The sequence below is a fragment of the Coregonus lavaretus genome, assembly GCF_964263955.1.
Source record: "Coregonus lavaretus genome assembly, chromosome: 37".
Classification (NCBI taxonomy): domain Eukaryota; kingdom Metazoa; phylum Chordata; class Actinopteri; order Salmoniformes; family Salmonidae; genus Coregonus; species Coregonus lavaretus.
Genome location: NC_140024.1, coordinates 12,995,063 through 13,020,891, shown reverse-complemented (window position 1 = coordinate 13,020,891; position 25,829 = coordinate 12,995,063). Strand labels below are relative to the sequence as shown.

Sequence of the window (25,829 nt, the reverse complement as noted above, 5' to 3'; positions counted from 1 at the left end):
TTATCTTTGGGCTCTTTGTTGCCTCTCTGATTAATGCCCTCCTTACCTGGTCCGTGAGTTTTGGTGGGCGGCCCTCTCTTGGCAGGTTTGTTATGGTGCCATTTTCTTTCAATTTTTTAATAATGGATTTAATGGTGCTCCGTGGGATGTTCAACGTTTCTGATATTTTTTTATAACCCAACCCTGACCTGTACTTCTCCACAACTTTGTCCCTGACTTGTTTGGAGAGGTCCTTGGTCTTCATGGTGCCGCTTGCTTGTTGGTGCCCCTTGTTTAGTGGTGTTGCAGACTCTGGGGCCTTTTAGAACAGGTGTATATATACTGAGATCATGTGACAGATCATGTGACACTTAGATTGCACACAGGTGGACTTTATTTAACTAATTAGGTGACTTCTGAAGGTAATTGGTTGCACCAGATCTTATTTAGGGGCTTCATAGCAAAGGGGGTGAATACATATGCACACACCATTTTTCCGTTATTTATTTTTTTGAATTTTTTTAAACAAGTTATTTATTTCACTTCACCAATTTGGACTATTTTGTGTATGTGCATTACATGAAATCCAAATAAAATCAATTTAAATTACAGGTTGTAATGCAACAAAATAGGAAAAACACCAAGGGGGTTGAATACTTTTGCAAGGCACTGTATGCTCGACAGTCTGGAAATATGACTATAATATAACTGGCTCAACCCAAAGCAGTCTTTGAAGTGTATAAAAGGTGTTGATTTAAACCAGACATATCTTTCTTTGCTAGGAAATAAGGGGACCTTTAAAGACTGAAATATTAAAAATGTAAATGAGTTTGGGGTGGAATAACTCCTCCTAGTCCTTTTACTACACATTGTTAATATGTTCAAATTACAGACTGCACAACGCTTTGAGCCAGACGACACTTATGAAGTTAATCAAGTAACCACTTTACATAAAAAGTAGAGGGAGGCCAAACTCTAAAGGTAGGGCTGCCAAAAACAGTGTGGGTCATTATCGCTGTTAATTCTCCAGGATCAGAGCCATTACCTAAATTAACGATGCCCTGTGCCTGCTGGAGGAGGCTTCATTACTCACCCTGACCCCCAGCTCCACGTTCTCGCCCCCATACACCTCCATCCCCTCGTCAAGCAGGCCAATCTCCTCAAAGTACAGCCTGTCCACCACGAAGCAGCCAATCAGAGAAGGGCTCCTACACCATCACACATAGAGTAGATACAAAATTAATATACATGTGTTAGTCTACCTACTGGATACTTTGCTGAGCTAAAGAAAAATAACTTGGAGGCATGAACAAATTAATCAATCAATGTGTATTTCAATGTATTTTCCTGTGTGTTATGTCCTGTTTTTGTCCTACACGAGGACCATTGGAGGACCACATTGGAAATAAGTGATTTTACGCTTTCATGTGTCATCCTCTCAGTATCTTGTACTTAAATATTGAATTTTTTTAACTGTACAAATTGTTTTACCCAAAATAAAATCAATCAATCAATCAAAATAATATTGTGTTCACATGACTTACAGTATATTCTAATACATCTGGATGCTTAATTGGCATTTATACCGTATGTATGCATTTGCCTTGTAAATCAGAAAACACACTGCATGTTTTAACAGGTGTTATGAAACAACGGCAACCATAACATTCTGCCTGCATACAAAAGCGCTGAAAGAAGCTATATATTCATAAGTCCCCATATTTCTACCTACCTAATAGGAGCGCTGTTGTTGGCCTGGTGCCACCAAGACTTGGGTGGGTTGAGGTAGCGGCACCACAGCTCCCAGTCGAAGCCCTGAGCAGACAGTGGGTACTCTTCAATCTCAAATGTGTCGTATTTGATGTTATCAAATGACGGAGAGATAATGCGTGTTCTGTCCTCCTGAATTCTCATGAGAACAGGCTCAGCCCTTCAAACACATAGTAGAACGCAATTAAGATTGAGTACATGAGAAGCTATCTCAATTACCTACCCCACACATGTAAATGAGGACCATGTGCAATATATAAAAAGGGTGTACAAACTCTGCAATTAGCCTTCTGTAACAACTCCTAAAAAAGATCCAGTGTCCATTGTAACTAAGGGTCCAAAAAATTAAAAATATACAAATGTCTGTATTTTCATACTAGCACTGACTTTGCTGATAACTACTTTATTGAGGAAAAATGTACTTGCTACGACTGTGATATGTGGTTGTCTCACCCAGCTATCTTAAGATGAATGCACTAATTATAAGTCACTCTGGATAAGAGCGTCTGCTAAATGACAAAAATGTATATGTAAAATATAAGCCACTGGGAAAACAGCAATGTGAGAATAGAGCATAGATGTGTTAATGATTCATACTTCTCCAAATGAGCACAAAAACCAATGCAAACAGTATACAATAATTGTGCAATCATGCTCAGTAATGGCTTGGATTAGCCACATATCGATAGTTACAGGTAGTGACAGGGTGGCAGGTAGCCTAGCGGTTAGAGCATTGGGCCAGTAACCAAAAGGTAACTAGTTCGTAATACCTGAGCCGAGAAAGTGACAAATCTGTTGATGTGCCCTTGAGCAAGGCACTTAACCCTAGTTTGCTCCAAGGATGCTGTACTACTATGGCTGACCCTGTAAAACAACACATTTCACTGTACCTATCTAGTATGTGACAATAAAAACAGATTTGTTTGTAGAAGCCAGAAGCTCAGTTGGAAAATGAATCTATTGTATTCTGAACAAACCATGTGCGTAGGCGCTCCTGCCAAGTATTCAGACTGAAACAATGAATCAGCCTGTAGCAAGTGCACATCTAGGTAAAAGCATTCCTGAGGGATGCAATTTGTGCTATGTAGGTTTAATACCGAATCAGCACAGATTGAAAACAGAAATATTTTGGATGCTGTTCAAACCCCCTGACAGATTTGGGTCAGGCTGTTGAGACCACAATTAGACAGTATGAGAACACTGTCAGATAAATGATCGCTATACCCCAGGGAAGTATGGGTAGGGCCTACAGTAGCCCTCACACACTTCCTGCCACACTGTCATCATAGACAACATGCCATGTCAACACACTGGCAACTCTTAGCTATATCTCAGGAGGCAATAGTCTTCAATCAAATGTGGCTTTGAGCATGGCCATAGAGTGCTGTAGCTGAGAATCCATATGATTCACAAATCAGTGTATTGAAGTGTGTTAATGTACTATGTGTGTATGTCATGTGACTCACCAGCCTATGTTGAACTCCACGTGGGCGTCGAACAGGGCCACAACCGGAGCGGTGGCCGCCCTCCACCCACTCACCCTGGAGCGGATGAGACCCTCCTGCTTATCATGGCGCACCACCTTGATGAAGCCGGGCCGCTGGCTGTTGGTCTCAGACACAAAGTCCTGTAGCTTCTCCTTCAGCTCGTCTAAAGACACAAACGCGGCATGAATACACGCAAACACACACGATTTACGCACACACACACAGAATCACACGCACACAAGCATATGCACACACACACAGGTTAATAATGTATTAAACCTTGAGTTTCCTCATAATCTCTGGTGAGGTAAGTAAGAGCTGCTACTGATAATACATAGCCTACACCACACCCCATAGACTCCATCTTATCCACCTTGGGGTATTTAAGGGTAGGGGGAGGAAGCCAAAAGCACTCATGCTCCACTGCTTTGATCACTAGACCGAAGAACTTGCCTCCAGTTGTAGGTCTCCATAGGGCTTGCTGTACATGAGGGGATATTGCAATCCTGAAGAATCAGGCTGCAATTCTATCAAAAGCATGAAAGTAAAAGCAGGAATTGGGCACAGTTAGTGTGCTTTTGGCCTCAATACCTTTTCGACTAACCATCAAGTCACTACATCATCAGTTCAATATTATACTTTTGAGTCATGCAAACTGTAGGTTTATGCAAATGAATAGGCCTAAATAAAGATGGTGGCATAGTGCCACAGGCTTTTTAAGTGTTGCTATAGGGGTCAACCAAAGACTTAACCCCTTACACTCATTGGCCTATATGTATAGGGCTAAGTTAAAACGTTTCTTCCAGAAGAAATATGGAAAGCATACTGTATGCATAACCATGGTAGCAATTAAAAGGGAACAGTTAGGAGATTATGGGAACATTATTAGACTAAAGGTGAGGACACAACAGTTCACCTGACACAAGGCTGAATCCAAACATTACACTGTTGATTTTGTGCATTTTACATTTACTGTGCTTTTTGCCACATTTGTTGATAACGAAATCTGAAAATACTATGGATACATTCAGTAACATGATAAGAATATTCCTGGCAAATTTGGGGTAGGTGCAACATAAAACCAAAATGGCCACACACCTTCCCAAAGTGTGCACAGTTCCTAAGTTATTTCAATGCACTTTTATGATGCAAAGAAGTCTTCAACTATAAGGTGTTTTTTATTAGCTTTCCTAGCTGTGCCGTTGAGGATCTAGAGCAAGCGCACTTGTATATATACAGTGGGAAAAAAAAGTATTTAGTCAGCCACCAATTGTGCAAGTTCTCCCACTTAAAAAGATGAGAGAGGCCTTTAATTTTTATCATAGGTACACGTCAACTATGACAGACAAAATGAGATTTTTTTTCTCCAGAAAATCACATTGTAGGATTTTTTATGAATTTATTTGCAAATTATGGTGGAAAATAAGTATTTGGTCAATAACAAAAGTTTCTCAATACTTTGTTATATACCCTTTGTTGGCAATGACACAGGTCAAACGTTTTCTGTAAGTCTTCACAAGGTTTTCACACACTGTTGCTGGTATTTTGGCCCATTCCTCCATGCAGATCTCCTCTAGAGCAGTGATGTTTTGGGGCTGTCGCTGGGCAACACGGACTTTCAACTCCCTCCAAAGATTTTCTATGGGGTTGAGATCTGGAGACTGGCTAGGCCACTCCAGGACCTTGAAATGCTTCTTACGAAGCCACTCCTTCGTTGCCCAGGCGGTGTGTTTGGGATCATTGTCATGCTGAAAGACCCAGCCACGTTTTATCTTCAATGCCCTTGCTGATGGAAGGAGGTTTTCACTCAAAATCTCACGATACATGGCCCCATTCATTCTTTCCTTTACACGGATCAGTCGTCCTGGTCCCTTTGCAGAAAAACAGCCCCAAAGCATGATGTTTCCACACCCATGCTCCACTGTAGGTATGGTGTTCTTTGGATGCAACTCAGCATTCTTTGTCCTCCAAACACGACGAGTTGAGTTTTTACCAAAAAGTTATATTTTGGTTTCATCTGACCATATGACATTCTCCCAATCCTCTTCTGGATCATCCAAATGCACTCTAGCAAACTTCAGACGGGCCTGGACATGTACTGGCTTAAGCAGGGGGACACGTCTCGCACTGCAGGATTTGAGTCCCTGGCGGCGTAGTGTGTTACTGATGGTAGGCTTTGTTACTTTGGTCCCAGCTCTCTGCAGGTCATTCACTAGGTCCCCCCATGTGGTTCTGGGATTTTTGCTCACCGTTCTTGTGATCATTTTGACCCCACAGGGTGAGATCTTGCGTGGAGCCCCAGATCGAGGGAGATTATCAGTGGTCTTGTATGTCTTCCATTTCCTAATAATTGCTCCCAAAGTTGATTTCTTCAAACCAAGCTGCTTACCTATTGCAGATTCAGTCTTCCCAGCCTGGTGCAGGTCTACAATTTTGTTTCTGGTGTCCTTTGACAGCTCTTTGGTCTTGGCCATAGTGGAGTTTGGAGTGTGACTGTTTGAGGTTGTGGACAGGTGTCTTTTATACTGATAACAAGTTCAAACAGGTGCCATTAATACAGGTAACGAGTGGAGGACAGAGGAGCCTCTTAAAGAAGAAGTTACAGGTCTGTGAGAGCCAGAAATCTTGCTTGTTTGTAGGTGACCAAATACTTATTTTCCACCATAATTTGCAAATAAATTCATAAAAAATCCTATAATGTGATTTTCTGGATTTTTTTTCCTCAATTTGTCTGTCATAGTTGACGTGTACCTATGATGAAAATTACAGACCTCTCTCATCTTTTTAAGTGGGAGAACTTGCACAATTGGTGGCTGACTAAATAATTTTTTCCCCCACTGTATATATTTTTGGAACACAGCCCTACATCCCCGCCTTTACACAAATATTGCTGTTGTTTACTCAATCTAAACACAGTCCATTACAAATCAATCTGGGTCAGGTGGACATAATTTGAAAGCTTGTTCTATTGCCAACATGACTAGCTAAATTATAAAATATTATCTTACAGTGTTAGGCTTTCACAAGGCAATTCAGAGAAGCAGATTGTAATTTTTGTGAGTCATGAGTGCATTCAGATGTGCATTCAGATGTGTGGTCTGTGGAAATGTTTTCTTCTCAATACAACAAACACAGGCTCATTCTGTTTAGCACACCCCTGGGTATAACGGCATGGCATCTTGTAACTGTACATTAAACATAGTGATCATAAACCACTGTATATTACATTCGTTTTATGATATGTAAATGTCAAGTGCACATTTGGCTTGCTTGTATGACAGCAAAGTGGTATTTATTATAATCCTCAACATCTCATCTTTCAAAATACACAGTCCTCGTAATATACACCATTTCCCTCACTCAAACAACAAAAAAAGTTGCAAAAGTTGCCTAATTTGCGTTAGTGGTGGGAGCAACTTTGACCCTTTTCACACTACGACAGATTCTCTAGATGTTTCGAGAGAATACCCTTGGCTATACTGTTTTTAATAATGTGAACTTGCGAACTTTCTACAGCTCTACCGCTACCTTCGGAGGTATCGCACGACACTCGCCCGACAGCTGCCCCCCTTGAAGCAGGGCAGTGTGAACAGAATTGTCTCGTTCAGCCCAACACTCCTACAGTATAAATGGTAATAGCAGAGCAATAATTTTGAAACCGCTGAAATGTATAGACATTTTCCTAATATTTGAGACTTATTTTATTTCGTTTTTACCTGATATTGCCTGTTACATTCTGAAATTGCCGACTGCACTGAGCCGCGTAAAACTATGGAAGCCCATCCCCACCACCAAAATAAATCATGTCAATACTAGATCATACAAAAAGGTCAGCAATACAACAATTCAAAATGATCAATAAAAATGTAATACAAATAAAACTACAAATTACAGAATCAACACTACAGCTTCAAACACCACAAATACAATTATTTACATTCAATCCAAACAGTTGCAATTCTCACTAAACACTTTCAACATTAAAGTCCTAAACTGGCCTAGAGGCATTTTATCACATGTAGGCCACATTATTTGCATGATATTGATACAAATGAAGCCTGACAATGTTGTAAGGTAGCCTACTGTACATGTCTATTTGTATGAGAGGGGTAGTAGGCCTTATTGTTCATTTTTGATAGGCTAAAGTTACTTGATAAAGACATGCTGTTAGCAACTGTGCTTATGTCTTGAAGCTAAAATGTAATGTGTAGGGAAAGGGGATACCTAGTCAGTTGCACAACTGAATGTATGAGTCAGTGCGGTGCGGGGGGCTGACTTCATCAACTTCCACGTCATCGTCGCCCGGGGAGCAGTTTTGTTGGGGGTTAACTGCCTTGCTTAAGGGCAGAACTGCAGATTTTTCCACCTTGCGGGCTCGAAGTTTCGAACCAGCGACCTTTCGGTTACTGGCCCAACTTATTGTTTGCACATGCTTGTGAATTGTTGCATTATTCAAGAGTGTAATGTGGTTTGGTTACATTTTTCAAACATGTAATCTGGTTAAGATGAAAAGTCGCTTGCATCGTTGAAGAATACTGGTTGTGGCTATAGCCTACTGAGATAGTTCATAGGAATATTTACGGTAAATGTCCATTACCGAGCGCCGAACCCTCTTGCAGCACATGACGTTCCGTTGCTAATGTGAATTGAAAAGTGAATATACATATTATGTAAACTGAAATGTCGTCGCGCTGCCTCTCCTTCAACTTTCGTCAATGAGAAAAGAAAACGTATTGTCGCGCGGTGCTCAAGTTCAGAACGGAAGTCATTCAAAACCCATAATAGTCCCCTGTAGCTCAGTTGGTAGAGCATGGCGCTTGCAACGCCAGGGTTGTGGGTTCGTTTCCCACGGGGGGCCAGTATGAAAATGTATGCACTCACTAACTGTAAGTCGCTCTGGATAAGAGCGTCTGCTAAATGACTAAAATGTAATAATGAGCTGTGAAGACCCTGAGCTCTGACGTCATGCTACTGTGCAGCCACTGCGTTCCAATTAAGGAGCTTATCAGTGTCCAAATCTGCCATTTTCAACTCGTATACGGGTACGAGTGTAAAGGCCTGCTAATCAACATTATGTCAAGCCAAGTCTCCAACTGAAGGAAACATGAGGTCAACCACCTGATATCAACTGATGTCAGCAGACAGATAGTTGTTTCACCTGTGTGCTAACTGGAACTCTGAGGTACCACTGACTTAAAAACCTGAGACATTACAATTCACTCTACAGGACAGGAACTCTTTACATTCAGAGTAATCACACATTGGGGAATAGCAGCCAATGAAATGCCAGCCAATCCAAAGGTTTCAGTCAATTACAAAGAATATTAAATACACTTTAATGACCTGTGTTGTGTAAACCTCCAGAGAAATGCCTACAGTATAAAGAAGATACAGTTAGTTAGACTCTTCCAAAGTGCCCTTGTTCAAGTCTCAGCGTTCTGCTGCATCATTATAAAGTAGAGAGATGTGGTAAATGACTTTGCACACCCCCACCAGGCACCTGCTTGTTTGCATCTGACGTGCCATCAGTCATCTCTCACAGTGTTCACCAGATGGTATGACTACAGGCCAGGAACAGAGGGACCCCTAAACACTACAGCTACTGTGCTGTGTATGGCTGGCAGCCATAATCCAATAATCACACATTTCACCATGTGTAACACCACACCAAACAGTCCACCTGGGAGTAATGACTTACTGTAAACACTAATGGATCCACAGAGAATGGGACAGAATGACCAGACAGGACAAGAGGAATCTGCCTCCTTACCAACATTTTTTTGGGTGGTTCCCTTTCAGTCAGTACACTCAGTACAGCACACAGCTATGGGGATTGCGCTCCACCGAGATAGACTGAAGAACCTTTATGAGAAAGCATTTGTAGCTACCCAGCAAACTGGGAACATTCCTAGAACATTAGCTAAGATTCTCATTAAGTTCTAGTTAGGGTTTTATCTAACATTAGGATGATAACATCCCAAAAGCATTCATTCAAATAATGTTTTTGATAACAACATTTTGTTTTTCTTCAGCAAATGTTTTAAATGAAATATCCTTGGAATGTTCTCCTAACATTCACTAAAATGTTGTGCACAACATCTGTAACAACCACCACAGAACATTCCCCAAACATTCTCATTAGGTTTCCAAGTTAGGTAATAATACAAAAAGACAATGTGTTCTGGGAACGTTCTTGCAACATCAGGCGAATGTTTTATACAAACATTGTATAATCATCAGCACAACTGGACAGTGTTTATGTTATGTTTGCCGCACCCTAACAAATGTTCTGGGAACTTTCACAGAACCAATTGTGGTATTCTGGGTAGACACTGCACAGCTATCAGCTATCAAGGCTTTATAAGACACTTTGATGGCCATCCTGTTCAGAGGGAAAGCATTGAGTGTCATTATACTCAAAGAGGCATTGATTTCATTACAACCCAAGGAGAGGTAAGTAGAGATTGGAGAGTGTTAGCTCTACTTGGCCATTTTGCTTCCTCATTGTTTCCCATAATGCAGCTGTAGTTCCCCTCAAGCAGCAGTCTCCATTCTAATCTTCTCCCATAGTGAACAGCAGCATACTAAACATTGTCTGAGGGAGTGAAACTCCATGTACTATAGAATCTCACTGAATAAAAAAGCATGAGGTCTCTACTAGACCTAAGAGACTTGTGTTTTCAAGGACAGAACACATTTTCCAGCAAATATAAGAATGATGTGGAGTATATGAATCCTACATGATTGAATTAGATTATTTTATAATACAATGGTTACAATTGTTTCTAATAACCACTCCATCCCATGCAGTTCAGGTCAAGTAGATTGTGTTCTGAGAAAACCTTTTTTGCTGCCTTGAAGCACAACACCTTGCCCTTGAAATAGTTGTTCTGTTTGGCTGAGCACACTAGTGTTTGGTTTATCCTTGAGCAAAATGTGTCCCTCATCGATCATTGGGGAAAGTTCAATAGCCCAACTGGACGTGCTGTGAATGGTGGTGCTGTTCTATTTCAGAAAATGAGAGTTGGTTACAAGCTGCTAGATGTTTCACAAATTGTGTTAATGCTTTCAGAGTGGCACATATCAGTTCAGTGATGGAATGGGGAGTAGCTAAATGACATGCTCTGTTCAGATCATTCCCTTTATCTGTCTCCTCAGGAAAGCAATTGGCACCTTATGGGCACGTGCTGATGACTTTTCATCAGCCGCATTAACTCATTTAGTCATTTGTTTTATACAATTAATAATTAAGAGATTCAGATGTGTGTGAATTGAGAAAAAGAATGATGAAGTGTAATGGTTTCTAATTAATCATAATAAAGCACATGGAGTTACAAGTTCATTACCCTGGGAACGGCTGATGACCAAGAACATAAATCTTTTATGACTGATATCCTAACTGAAGCTTCCTAAGAAATTCTCATGTTTGAATGTAATAGGCACAGTTATACAGCTAGAGCTGTGGGAATACCCAGCTGTACAAAACTGCAACATCCTCTCTTATTGTAAAGTCATCAAGTGCAAAGTCTTTTTCATATAGATTCATATACTCTCCTGAGTGGCGCAGTGGTCTAAAGCACTGCATCGCAGTGCTAACTGTGCCACTAGAGATCCTGGTTCGAATCCAGGCTCTGTCGCAGCCGGCCGCGACCGGGAGACTCATGGGCGGCGCACAATTGGCCCAGCGTTGTCCAGGGTAGGGGAGGGAATGGCCGGCAGGGATGTAGCTCAGTTGATAGAGCATGGCGTTTGCAACGCCAGGGTTGTGGGTTCGATTCCCACGGGGGGCCAGTATAAAAAAAATATATATGTATTCACTAACTGTAAGTCGCTCTGGATAAGAGCGTCTGCTAAATGACTAAAATGTAAATGTAAATGTAAAGTTCCTTTCATAAAGATTATTCCGTTTTGTAAATATGTGGAAAAAGCTAATGAAGACAACTGCAGAATCATGGACATAATAGGTTGTTATAAAAGCAAATGCACAGTACAGATGTAGGATCTTAATTTGATCACCCTGTTGCAGGATAACTTTCCTTTCAAACGTGTAGTGTATTTGAGGTTAAAACGTTTTCTGAAGTTTGTAATTTCCACTTTGAAATTTCAGACTTGATTTTCCCTTATGAAAAATGTATTAACCCTACAAAAATGTCCATTAATTATAACACACAAAATAATTCACATTTCCTGTTGCTGCAGGATTATTTTCCTGCTGTAGCAAACTGGCTCAAATTAAGATCCTACATCTGTATAAGAAGCATAATGAATAGGTGATGATATACGGTGAGCTCCAAAAGTATTGGGACAGTGACAATTTTGTTGTTGTTTTGGCTCTGTACTCCAGCACTTTAGATTTTAAATGATACAATAACCGTGACGTTAAAGTGCAGTTTTATTTTTCATTTTTTTACCCCTTTTTCTCCCCAATTTCGTGATATCCAATTGGTAGTTACAGTCTTGTCCCATCGCTGCAACTCTCGTATGGACTCGGGAGAGGTGAAGGTCGAGAGCCATGCATCCTCCGAAACACAACCCAGCCAAGCCGTACTGCTTTTTGACACACTGCTCGCTTAACCTGGAAGCTAGCCGCACCAATGTGTCGGAGGAAACACCGTACAACTGGTGACAGAAGTCAGCGTGCATGCGCCCGGCCCCCACAAGGAGTCGCTAGAGCTCGATGGGACAAGGACATCCCGGCTGGTCAAACAATTTGAGGGTATTTTCATCCATATCGAGTGAACCGTTTAGAAATTACAGCACTTTTTGTGCATAGTCCCCCCATTTTAGGGGAACAAAAGTATTGGGACAAATTCACTTACAGTACTGTCAAAAGTTTGGACACACCTACTCATTCAAGGGTTTTTCTTTATTTTTACTATTTTCTACATTGTAGAATAATAGCGAAGACATCAACACTATGAAATAACACATATGGAATCATGTAGTAACCAGAAAAGTGTTAAACAAATCAAATTATATTTTATATTTGAGATTCTTCAAATAGCCACCCTTTGCCTTGATGACAGCTTTGCACACTCTTGGCATTCTCTCAACCAGCTTCACCTGGAATTATTTTCCAACAGTCTTGAAGGAGTTCCCACATATGCTTAGCACTTGTTAGCTGCTTTTCCTTCACTCTGCCATCCGACTCATCCCAAACCATAGCAATTGGGTTGAGGTTGGCGGATTGTGGAGGCCAGGTCATCTGATGCAGCACTCCATCACTCACCTTCTTGGTAAAATAGCCCTTACACAGCCTGGAGGTGTGTTGGGTCATTGTCCTGTTGAAAAACAAATGATAGTCCCACTAAGCCCAAACCAGATGGGATGGCGTATCGCTGCAGAATGCTGTGGATAAGAGCGTCTGCTAAATGACAAAAATGTAAATGTAAATGTAAATGTAGCCATACTGGTTAAGTGTGCCTTGAATTCTAAATAGATCACAGACAGTGTCACCAGCAAAGCACACTTACACCATAACACCTCCTTCTCCATGCTTTACGGTAGGAACTACACATGCAGAGATCATCCATTCACCCACACCGCGTCTCACAAAGACACGGCGGTTGGAACCAAAAATCTCCAATTTGGACTCCAGACCAAAGGACAAATTTCCACCAGTCTAATGTCCATTGCTTGTGTCCTTTAGTAGTGGTTTCTTTGCAGCAATTCGACCATGAAGGCCTGATTCACACAGTCCCCTCTGAACAGTTGATGTTGAGATGTGTCTGTGACTTGAACTCTGTGAAGCATTTATTTGGGTTGCAATTTCTGAGGCTGGTAACTCTAATGAACTTATCCTCTGCAGCAGAGGTAACTCTGGGTCTTCCATTCCTGTTGTGGTCCTCATGAGAGCCAGTTTCATCATAGCACTTGATGGTTTTTGCGACTGCACTTGAAGAAACTTTCAAAGTTCTTGAAATGTTCTGTATTGACTGTCTTAAAGTAATGATGGACTGTCATTTCTCTTTGCTTATTTGAGCTGTTCTTGCCATAATATGGACTTGGTCTTTTACCAAATAGGGCTACCTTGTCACAACACAACTGATTGGCTCAAATGCATTAAGAAGGAAAGAAATTCCACAAATTACCTTTTAAGAAGGCACACCTGTTAATTGAAATGCATTCCAGGTGACTACCTCATGAAGCTGGTTGAGAGAATGCCAAGAGTGTGCAAAGCTGTCATCAAGGCAAAGGGTGGCTACTTTGAAGAATCTCAAATATAAAATATATTTTGATTTGTTTAACACTTTTTTGGTTACTACATGATTCCATATGTGTTATTTCATAGTTTTGATGTCTTCACTATTGTTCTACAATGTAAAAAATAGTAAAAATTAAGAAAAACCCTTGAATGAGTAGGTGTGTCCAAACTTTTGACTGGTAGTGTATATGTTTATTAAAGTAGACAAATGTTAAGTATTTGGTCCCATTTTCCTAGCACGCAATGATTACATCAAGCTTGTGACTCTACAAAGTTGTTGGATGCATTTTCTTACATAAAAATAAAAATAAAAAGATTATTTTGTGCCCAATAGAAATGAATGGTAAATCATGTATTGTGTCATTTTGGAGTCACTTTTATTGTAAATAAGAATATAATATGTTTCTAAACACTTCTACATTAACGTGGATGCCACCATGACTACGGACTGTCCTGAATGAATTGTGAATAATGATGAGTGAGAAAGTTAGAGATGCACAAATATCATACCCCCAAAACATGCTAACCTCTCACCATTACAATAACAGGGGAGGTTAGAAATTTGGTGGGGTATGATATTTATGCCTCTGTAGATTTCTAAACGGCTCACCCGATATGGATGAAAATACCCTCAAATTAAAGCTGACAGTCTGCACTTTAACTTCATAGTCATTGTATAATTTCAAATCCAAACTGCTGGAGTACAGAGCCAAAACAACAACAAATGTATCACTGTCCCAATACTTTTGGAACTCACTGTATCATTATGCCGTTTCCTATATTCAAAATGTGTCTTTCGAAATCGGGCATAGCTGAGGAGCTTATAATCCAGGGGGGATGGACCCAATCCTTGTTGTTTAGTCAAAGTCTCTGTATGTATTGTAGCTATAAAGTAATCCTTCTACCCCCCCCCCCCCCCCCAAAAAAAAAAAAAAAAAAAAAAAAAAAGAAATTGTAAAGTGATTATCCCACTGGCTATAGGGTGAACGCACCAATTGGTGAGTCGCTCTGGATAAGAGCGTCTGCTAAATGACGTAAATGTGCCCTTGAGCAAGGAACTTAACCCTAATTGCTCCTGTAAGTCGCTCTGGATAAGAGCGTCTGCTAAATGACTAAAATGTAAATGTAAATGTAATGAGCTGGGAGTTGGAGAGACACAGAGGCTGCCGTCCATCACTCAAAATGAGCCTGGGTTGGCAACTCTGTCAGGGCTGTGAATGTAATACATGAACAAATCCTCGTCACTCTGCCCAGACCAAGAGAGAGTGATGGAAAGAGAAAAGAGAGAGAGCGAGAGAGCGAGAGAGAGAGAGACAGAGAGAGAGAGAGAGAGAGAGAGAGAGAGAGAGAGAGAGAGAGAGAGAGAGAGAGAGAGAGAGAGAGAGAGAGAGAGAGAGAGAGAGAGAGAGAGAAAAGGCGAACGAAAGAGAAACAAATAGATATAAAAGAGGGGTAGACTGATGTATGGAGTCTGAGAGAAGATGATGCGGAACCAGAGAGAGACTGAGACAGAGAGAGTGGACGGACAAAGATGGATACTCCTTCATGCTTCTTGCTCTAGGCCTGTGATATTCAGCCTTTCTCCCTGCAATGGAGAGTAGCTGGATAACAAGGCATGACACCCTCTTAGATATTCTACTCTTTGTCTGTTAGGATGTGCCTAATGGGTCCTCATTGCCTGTTCGTAAGGATAATCATTTGGAAACTCACTCTGTGATACAACCCTGTCAGATGACCTCATGCTGAAATGAATACAGAGAAATACACAAGATGACAGGTTCAACTAAGGACTGACAACATTCCAAACAATATAAGTTCTGCTGTTTACAATTATCCTTAAATACAGTAGAGTGTAGCACAATGTTGAAACACTGGGCAGTCCTTGGCAGCCATTCCAAATTCTGCTTGGCTTGCTATGAAATCTTGAGCCTTCCTCCAATCAGTCAGGTGATTGGACACCTGTCAGAGTCCCTGTGGCATGGAGACATGTCTTCCTCAGGTCGGGGACATCATCCAATCAGCCAGATAAATTGGCCCTTCTTTCCCTCAATGGTCACAGTTTCTCCTGCAAATTTAATGCTGGGTGGAGGTGGAGGTGAACTCTCTGCAGAGAGAGATTCCCATTATGATGCTCCTGGTGCTGGAGGACAGCAGCTAGTTGGTGACCCCCTGAAACAGCCTCGGCAGCACCACGGGTCAACAGGCTGACAACATTTAGTAGAGATAAGATTAGCAATCATGGCGATAATGATAAGGGTAAATCTATCAGAGTGAATCTGACAGAATGCTCTGGCAAACAGGTTGCAATGCCATTAGCAAAATGTCACGGCGTGACTAGCTTTCCTGAGGGACCTCAGGGGCTGCTCTCTGCCTCCCAATTACGTGATAAAATCAAAGCCTCCATGGGACACGGTAATCCACTTGAGCTGAGAGAGGACGGCAACAACCTTTGGATTTTCACCTCACTTAGGGGAAACAGATGGCATCTCCAGATAGGGGCACTCAGCCTACCCCCCGTACCCAGGTAATAATGGACTGTCCCATGAGGCTGACAACTCGCTGAGGCAATAAAGTGTGCCTCAGGTACCTAGGGTTTAGCAGAAGGGTGCAGGAGGTTGAGTGCTCAGCAGGATAGAGAGGAGAGAAGAGACTAGGGAGAAAAGGAAAGAGGGGTATCTTTAAATGAGTTCTTATCCCAGCAGGGAGAGTATGAGGTTCTTCTGGCTGACCCAACCCACTGACTGTCAGTCTGCACCAACTGATAGCTGGCCATATTGACTTTTAGTGATATAGTCCTGCACAAACTCTACAACAGTGGGATGTTTGCCTACATCTCACAGCTGGCTTAATCTTTAATCAGCCTTCCCCTCCACACCAGACTGTGTGACGGTGGCCATTAGTAACAGTAGACACAGGTCGCTCACAGATACGGCAGCGCTGTCTTAAAAGACTGTGTGCTTGTGGTGGGACTCCATAGGCTCAGCTGGTGTTCTTCTTTTAAACCAGGCACAGTTTGAGACAGATCTCAGAACCAGTGGGCTCACAGAGCTGGGAGGCCATAAATTCAAAATACTTAATTACCTCTCCGGATGGTAATCTACAGGCAGATCTCCCTGCTTTTCCTGCTAATTAGTATTCTTCCACCTATCCTTTAAATCCAGTGAGCACATCCCCTAATTAAGGACATTAAAGAGCTAGATTATAGAAAGAGAGTCTACAAGAAACAAAGGGGTAATTACTAAGATTGGAAGATTCCCACTGATAAACTGGAGGCCACCAGGAGCGAAAGAAAAGTACCACCACTCAAGTTCTCAAATGAAAAGGCAATCAAACAAAATATGAGCAAGCTATGGCTGCTTCAGACAAAACACTTTGTTGCAATACACTTTAATCATGGGTAATTTCAGTTATATACAGTCTAATGATACTCACCGTTGTCACTGTTGTCATCAACCAGGATGATCTCTTTGAGGAGGTGGGAGGGGGTCCTGTGCATTGCAGAGTGGATGGAACGCAGGATGACGGACAAGGCCTCGTTCACAAAGATAAACACGATGCTCACTTGAGGGAGGTTAGAGGGATACGTGATGTTTTTACACCTGGGAAGAAAATATACCTGTTGTGAGTGGAGTGTGGAAAGAATGGACCTGGTTTAGAGAAGTGGACATTCATAGCAGTAACATTCTAGCTATATTAAAAAGATCTGGCTGTTTCTCAGACGCCTGGGCAATTTGTGGTCTCAATGTTGAGGTGGTTGTTATGTTAATGTCCCTGGCAGACTTCTAAACCCAACAGCAGATGGATAAGATATGACACTTTTCACAATGTATCTTTATTGTGTGAGAACCACAGATAGACAGAGAGGGGGAGTGAGGGTCTTTTATGCACCTACTGGGTAGACAAGAGATGGTAATTATGGGAGATAAAATTGCACCCCACTGTTTTGAAGTAACACTTTCGTCCTCTGTTGCCTGTCAAAACAGTGAGGGCTTGAGTCAAATGCAGAGGCATATTCTCAACATGAAAACCCACTAGGCAGTTTGTTTTTTATGCGCTCTACACAGTCAAACAAGGGGGGACTCTAATGTGTGCTCTTCCGTATAGTCTGTATCCAAAACTATCACAACTAGTGTGTTATAGTCAGACCATAGTGAAATCAGACAGTCTGGATATGAAGTTCCTGTTAGCCCCTGGGCTGCTGGTATGACTTGGGGGGAGTGGGTGATATTCTCAGTGTTTTTGTGTGCTTTATTAGGAGAGCTCAGCTTACCCATCAGGTCTGAGGTCTGGGATGGCTCTGTCAAGGGAGAGGCGGTCACTGAGGTAGCCGTTGTAGCCATAATACTGGAACATCTTCAGGGCCACCCTGCGGCTGTCAGCGCTCAGCTCCTGACCCCAGTGGGCAAACAGGGACGAGTCAGAAAACGATTTGTCTCCTAGAACATCCTCTCCTTTCAGTGGGGTTTCTGTGTGAGCCAGAGAGAGAGAAAAAGCTAGAATATTTGTATAAGCCAGCCAGCCACACATAGTCCCTGCCTGTTACTGAGGGCGCATGAGAGGTAAGAGGAACGCTTCAATAACAAGGTCAATGTAACTGCCGTTAGGACACTTGGTAGAGCTCTTTCATTAATACATTAATTGATGTTACACTGCTTATGTCCACACAGCTATCACACCTTAGAAAGCAGTAACAATATTAATATCCATATACAATTCTAATTGTTGAGTAAATAATTGTATGGTATTACACTCATATACAATGATAGAAAATAGACTATCCATTTATACAACTTTTCAAGATAATAGATTTCCATGGTCACTGAGAAAGATGTAGTCAAGCATTGTGATGTGAGCCCTCGCAGAACGCAGCCACGGGCTAGTGGTTTGTAAACCAAAGACACATTTAACGAAGTCGATAGAAATGAAGGCTCCAGTGAGCATGACAAAGTGAAACATTAAAGCTGTCAAACAGACTCGGCGTTTGTACATGTGATTACAGTGTTTACTCCTGGAATCCAATTGAATTTAACTAGATCCTGTGTCCTTCCTCTATGACTCACAGCCACACACAGTATGTCCCAGGGCTTTCATTTAATGCACTCATTCCTTTAAATCCCAGTGTGGAGGGATTCTACACTGTCAGAGTGAGGATAGAATGATACATCTTAAAGCTCTGTAAAGCTCTGCAGTGTGATTTGAATGTGACATTGTTGTACAGCTCGATGACATTTATGATCGCTGTGAAGACACAAGGAAAAAAGACTCAATATATTTGTGCAAATCTTGAATGTCACTTCTGTTACTCTGAAGGGGATCATTGAAAAAGGTTATTTTACGATGGTTCAGTGTAGTGTGTCTATCTAGGAGCTTTGAATGGATCCAGAATGATCTTAGAGAAAACTGCAGGAAATCAAGCTGAAGTGCTGTAGGTTTTCAATCTGCTCATTTTGTTCTGGCTGCTGTGATGACGTTAAGCCTACAAGGTCTCCCATTTCTTCTCAAACACACATCTCACATGGTGACCACAGTGGGGCTCAAGTTTACCAGGAGGACAGTCTTTGTTTAAGGGGTTTAGCCAATACCTTGTAACACAGGGGAGTTGGGAATGTCACTGAGTAGTCATTGGTTTCTATACACAAAACAAGGCAGAGTGTGTAAGGCCATTGTAAATTAGACCAGTAAGGAAACTGAGACTGTGGAGTCAGGGAGGTCCCTGGGCTGAATGAAAACCTGGTCTGTCAGATGTGGGCATGTGATATGATGCACACTCTCCAGACAACTACATGAAGGAAAAATAAGGTAATTCATATGCAAATGTTACTATTATACAGTGTTTTATTCAGAAACCTGGGTAACAACATACTGTAAGAAAAACATGAGATACTTAAAATGAAAGCAAACAAAATGTCAATGGGCCAACAAATCTAGATTGCCTCCAGGTATTTCCAGTTCAACTCAGCAGACTAAAATAATTGCTCTGACAAGCCAAATTAAATTTCCCCTAACATGAGGTCATATAAAAAAAAAATGGGGTGAGAATTAGACTAGAGTTTAAACTTGAAACAACAGCACTATGAGAATCGGTTTGATGGCAGCACGACAATGAACCATTACCCTTTCACAGAAACCCACTGTTACTGATTAAAAGAAAATGAAGCTAGACAGTAGGTAAAAATCTTTTCCATTTATTTTCCAGGTATAAAAAATGTGATGTGTTTTCCAAACCATGAATAGTCAAACATGAACAAGTAATGCTATAGTTATACATCCAACAAATTCAGAAGGAAATATGAGATTTTAATGAATTATCTAAAACTCAAAATAAACACAGCAGATGGTTGATTCACCTCATCACAGTCATTTAGCAGACGCTCTTATCCAGAGCGACTTACAGTTAGTGAGTGCATACATTATTTTATTTTTCATAATGGCCCCCCGTGGGAATCGAACCCACAACCCTGGCGTTGCAAACGCCATGCTCTACCAACTGAGCTACATCCCTGCCAGCCATTCCCTCCCCTACCCTGGACGACGCTGGGCCAATTGTGCGCCGCCCCATGGGTCTCCCGGTCGCAGCCGGCTACGACAGAGCCTGGATTCGAACCAGGATCTCTAGTGGCATAGCTAGCACTGCGATGCAGTGCCTTAGACCACTGCAAGATTGAATGGTATACTGTCTGAGAAAGGAAACACTACCTCCAATAGCCTGTCTATGTCCTCTGTATAGCTTGGTAAAGGTCTCTATCAGGAACAGGAGGTTGCTGAGGGGAGAACGGCTCTTAATAATGGCTGGAACGGAGCATGTGTTTGATGTACATGTATTTGATACCATTCCACTAATTCCGCTCCAGTCATTAACACGAGCCCGTTCTCCCCAATTAAGGTGCCACCAACCTCCTGTGCTATCAGGAACACAGTGCTGCATCATAAATCAGTGCAGCATCTCTGCCTTTGCTAGCCTGCTATGGTGACAAAGTATAGCATTTAATCTTATTACTTGAGTCAGTGGTATGTATGCATGCAGAGCGGCATTGGACTTTCCTATGAAACAAACAACCTTGTTCTCAATACTAATAGTATCTACTGTAAGTACTGTATATGGTCACATGCTATATGGTCACATGCTAATTACAGAGAACATGGTGAAATATGGTGTATGTGTCAGAGTGGTGTGTGTAGATGAGTGGAAGGAATCAAGCGCAGGAACCAGGATGACTTCAACCGTCCTTTAGTAACGTTCAAAAACACGTGAACAACAATAGTCGCCAACCCAACCGGGTGGCGCAAAACAATTACGCACAAACACAGTGCGAAATATACAAGAAAAGCGCACGCAGTGCGAACTCTCGGGACCAGCAACAACGAGAGAATAATACCATACAGAGGCAGTCTGACAATAAACAATTACGCATAACACCTGACCCAAACAAACGAAACTAAATAGGGGACATCATCAAACACAAACAAGGGACAGGTGTTACAAAGAGACAAAACCAAACGAACATGAAACATAGAACGGTGGCAGCTAGTACTCCGGAGACGACGACCGCCGAAGCCTGCCCGAACAAGGAAGAGGAGCAGCCTCGGCCGAAACCGTGACAGTACCCCCCCCTTGACGCGCGGCCCCAGCCGTGCGCCGACCCGGGGCTCGGGGACGACCCGGACGACGCGGAGCAGGGCGCGCAGGATGACCCCGATGGAACTCGGTCAGCAGGGACTGGTCCAATATGTCCCTCCTTGGCACCCAGCACCGCTCCTCCGGACCGTACCCCTCCCACTCCACGAGATATTGAAGACCCCCCATCCGGCGTCTCGAATCAAGGATGGACCTCACGGTGTACGCCGGAGCCCCCTCGATGTCCAACGGGGGTGGAGGAGTCTCCTCAATCTCAAAGTCCTGGAGTGGACCAGCTACCACCGGCCTGAGGAGAGACACATGGAACGAGGGGTTAATATTCTTGTAATCAATAGGTAGTTCCAACCTGTAACTCACCTCGTTCAATCTCCTCAGGACTTTAAAGGGCCCCACAAACCGCCGACCCAGCTTCCGGCAGGGCAGGCGGAGGGGCAGGTTTCTGGTTGAGAGCCAGAGTCGATCTCCAGGTGCGTACACTGGCCCCTCACTGCGGTGTAGGTCGGCGCTCGTCTTCTGTCGACGTATGGCACGCTGCAGATGGACGTGTGCAGCGTCCCACGTCTCCTCCGAGCGCCGCACCCACTCATCCACAGCGGGGGCCTCGATCTGGCTCTCATGCCATGGTGCCAGAACCGGCTGGTACCCTAATACACACTGAAAAGGGGTTAGTTGGGTGGAGGAGTGGCGAAGAGAGTTCTGTGCCATCTCGGCCCAGGGCACATATCTCGCCCACTCCTCCGGCCGGCCCTGACAGTATGACCTCAGAAACCTACCCACATCCTGGTTCACACGTTCAACCTGCCCATTACTCTCCGGGTGGTAACCCGAGGTAAGGCTTACCGAAACCCCCAACCGTTCCATAAATGCTCTCCACACTCTGGAGGTGAACTGGGGGCCTCGGTCAGACACTATATCCTCGGGTACCCCGTAATGCCGGAAGACATGGGTGAACAGAGCCTCTGCGGTCTGTAGGGCAGTGGGTAGACCCGGCATGGGAAGGAGACGACAGGCCTTCGAGAACCGATCCACAACGACCAGGATGGTAGTATTCCCCTGTGAGGGGGGAAGGTCGGTAACAAAATCCACCGAGAGGTGGGACCAGGGTCGTTGTGGAATAGGCAGGGGTTGTAACTTACCCCTGGGCAAATGTCTGGGCGCCTTACACTGGGCACACACCGAACAGGAGGAGACATAAATCCTCACATCCCTAGCTAACGTTGGCCACCAGTACTTCGTGCTAAGGCAGTGCACTGTCCGGCCGATACCCGGATGGCCAGAGGAGGGGGACGTATGAGCCCAACAAATGAGGCGATCGCGTACCTCGAGCGGAACGTACGTCCGACCCACTGGACACTGTGGAGGACTCGGGTCGGTGCGTAACGCCCGCTCGATCTCGCCATCAACCTCCCACACCACCGGTGCAACCAGACAAGACTCTGGTAGTATGGGCGTGGGCTCAACGGACCTCTCCTCCGCGTCATACCGCCAAGACAGAGCATCTGCCTTCCCGTTCTGGGACCCAGGGATGTATGTGATCTTAAACACAAACCGGGCTAGAAACATAGTCCAGCGGGCCTGGCGAGGATTCAGTCTCCTAGCTGCCCGGATGTACTCCAGGTTACGATGGTCAGTTAGAATGAGGAAAGGGTGTTGAGCCCCCTCGAGCCAATGCCGCCACACCTTTAGGGCCTGTACCACGGCTAACAGCTCCCTGTCTCCTACGTCATAATTCCGCTCCGCCGGACTGAGCTTCTTTGAATAAAACGCACAGGGACGGAGTTTAGGTGGAGTGCCAGAACGCTGGGAAAGAACGGCCCCTATCCCGGCCTCTGACGCGTCCACCTCTACCTGGAACGGTAAAGAGGGATCTGGATGCGCCAACACCGGCGCCGAGGTAAACAGGTCCTTCAGTCTCCCAAATGCCCTGTCCGCCTGAGCTGACCACCGCAAGCGCACCGGACCCCCCTTTAACAGAGACGTTATGGGAGCTGCCACCTGTCCAAAACCCCGGATAAATCTCCGGTAATAATTCGCAAAACCCAAGAACTGTTGCACCTCCTTCACAGTGGTTGGGGTCTGCCAATTACGCACAGCTGACACCCGGTCTACCTCCATCTTCACCCCTGACGCAGACAACTGGTAACCCAGAAAGGAGACCGACTTCTGAAAAAACAGACATTTCTCTGCCTTGACATATAGGTCATGCTCCAACAGCCTCCTCAATACTCGGCGCACCAGGGCTACATGCTCTGCACGGGTAGGACTGTACACCAGAATGTCGTCGATGTACACAACTACTCCCTGTCCCTGCATGTCCCGGAAAATCTCATCGACGAAGGATTGGAAGACTGAGGGAGCATTCATTAACCCATATGGCATGACTAGATACTCGTAGTGTCCGGAAGTCGTGCTAAACGCTGTCTTCCATTCATCGCCCTCTCTAATGCGCACCAAGTTATATGCGCTCCTGAGATCCAATTTTGTAAAGAACTGCGCACCGTGCAGTGACTCCATCATAGTCGCAATCAGAGGAAGTGGATAGCTGTACTTCACTGTGATCTGATTGAGACCGCGGTAATCAATACACGGGCGCAGACCTCCATCCTTTTTCTTCACAAAAAAGAAACTCGAGGAAGCGGGTGAAGTGGAGGCCCGTATGTATCCCTGTCTAAGAGACTCAGCGATGTACGTCTCCATTGCCTTCCTCTCCTCTTGAGACAAGGGATACACATGGCTCCGCGGGAGAGCTGCTCCTGACTGGAGATCTATCGCACAATCCCCCCGTCTATGAGGCGGCAGCTGCGCCGCCCTAGTCTTACTAAACACCAGTTTCAAATCCTCATACTCGGGGGGAATATGCAGTGCTGTCATTAGATTCGGACTTTCCACCGAGGTCGCCCCTATGGAAACACCCAGACACCGCCCCTCACACTGGGCAGACCACCCTTTAAGAGCTTTCTGTCGCCACATAATAGTAGGGTCATGGGTCATCAACCAGGGAAGACCCAGCACTACCGGATACGCAGGAGAGTCAATCAGATAGAGCTGAATTATCTCCTCATGACCCTCCTGCGCCATCATCTGAAGGGGTGCTGTGACCTCCCTAATCAACCCTAACGGACGGCTATCTAGGGCATGAACGGGAAAAGGCTTATCAACTGGAAGGAGGGGAATCCCTAACTCTATACAGAACTGGCGATCTACAAAATTCCCAGCTGCGCCTGAATCTACCAGCGCCTTATGCTGGGAACGAGGTGCAACCTGTGGAAAACAAACAGGCAAGGTTAGGTGCACGACAGAAAGCTCTGGGTAAGTAGGGCGCCTACTCACCTGGGGGGACCCCCCAATGCGTGACCTGCCTTCTCCTTCACCGGGGGACCCTCCCCAACACCTAGCCGCGGTGTGCCCTCCACGGCCACAGTTAGTGCAGGGAACGGGCCCCCTCGGGTTCCTACTCCTCCGTTCCCTAGCGCCAGCACCCCCGAGCTCCATAGGGCTCGGCTCGGAGGTGCTGGAGAGTGGAATGGGCGAACCCCCCCCGGGACGTCCACGGGTGGCGAGCAGGGTATCCAGCCGAATGGCCATGTCGACAAGCTGGTCAAAGGTCAACGAGGTGTCCCTGCACGCCAACTCTCGCTGGACGTCCTCCCGGAGGCTGCAGCGGAAGTGGTCGATATGGGCCCGCTCATTCCACCCTGCATCGGCCGCTAGGGTCCGGAACTCCAAGGCAAAGTCCTGGGCGCTCCTCATCCCCTGTCGGAGGTAGAACAGACGCTCCCCCGCCGCCTTCCCCTCTGGTGGATGGTCAAACACAGCACGGAAGCGGCGGGAGAACTCCGCATAGTTAGTGGTAGCGGCGTCCATTCTCCTCCATTCGGCGTTGGCCCACTCCAACGCCTTGCCGGTGAGACAGGAGATGAGGGCTGAGACGCTCTCGTGTCCCGAGGGCGCCGGGTGTACGGTGGCGAGGTAGAGCTCCACTTGCAGCAGGAACCCTTGACACCCGGCAGTGGAGCCGTCGTACGCCCCCGGGAGCGAGAGCCGAATCCCACTGGGTTCCGGAGATGAGGCAGGAGGACTGGCCGATGGGGATGGTTCGGCTCGTGGGGGCGTGGGTACCCCGCTGGTTTCCCATCGGTGAAGAGTGTTCATCACCCCCTCCAGGGCATGACAGACCTGGTTAATACGATCCTCCTGCCCACGAAGACGTTCCTCCATCCCGGCTGTTTGCGCGGTCGCTCCTGCTGATTCCATGGATGATGCGTAATTCTGTCAGAGTGGTGTGTGTAGATGAGTGGAAGGAATCAAGCGCAGGAACCAGGATGACTTCAACCGTCCTTTAGTAACGTTCAAAAACACGTGAACAACAATAGTCGCCAACCCAACCGGGTGGCGCAAAACAATTACGCACAAACACAGTGCGAAATATACAAGAAAAGCGCACGCAGTGCGAACTCTCGGGACCAGCAACAACGAGAGAATAATACCATACAGAGGCAGTCTGACAATAAACAATTACGCATAACACCTGACCCAAACAAATGAAACTAAATAGGGGACATCATCAAACACAAACAAGGGACAGGTGTTACAAAGAGACAAAACCAAACGAACATGAAACATAGAACGGTGGCAGCTAGTACTCCGGAGACGACGACCGCCGAAGCCTGCCCGAACAAGGAAGAGGAGCAGCCTCGGCCGAAACCGTGACAGTATGATTATGAATAATCACGAGAGACGCTTGAACAATGTC

The 25,829-nt window shown here is 44.6% G+C and overlaps 1 protein-coding gene across 2 annotated transcripts in view; it reads right to left on the bottom strand.

Annotated features, from left to right (window-relative positions):
• Positions 1-25,829, bottom strand: part of LOC311111168 (polypeptide N-acetylgalactosaminyltransferase 18-like) — a 103,588-nt gene that overhangs the window by 42,211 nt on the left and 35,548 nt on the right. For both annotated transcript variants that reach the window (XM_084153857.1, XM_084153856.1), the window contains exons 2-6: positions 17,711-17,906; positions 16,873-17,039; positions 3,216-3,399; positions 1,712-1,909; positions 1,073-1,187 (exon numbers count right to left, since the gene is read on the bottom strand). In XM_084153857.1, coding sequence (XP_084009983.1) covers positions 1,073-1,187; positions 1,712-1,909; positions 3,216-3,399; positions 16,873-17,039; positions 17,711-17,906 — 860 coding nt within the window. The remainder of the gene's footprint in view (positions 1-1,072; positions 1,188-1,711; positions 1,910-3,215; positions 3,400-16,872; positions 17,040-17,710; positions 17,907-25,829) is intronic.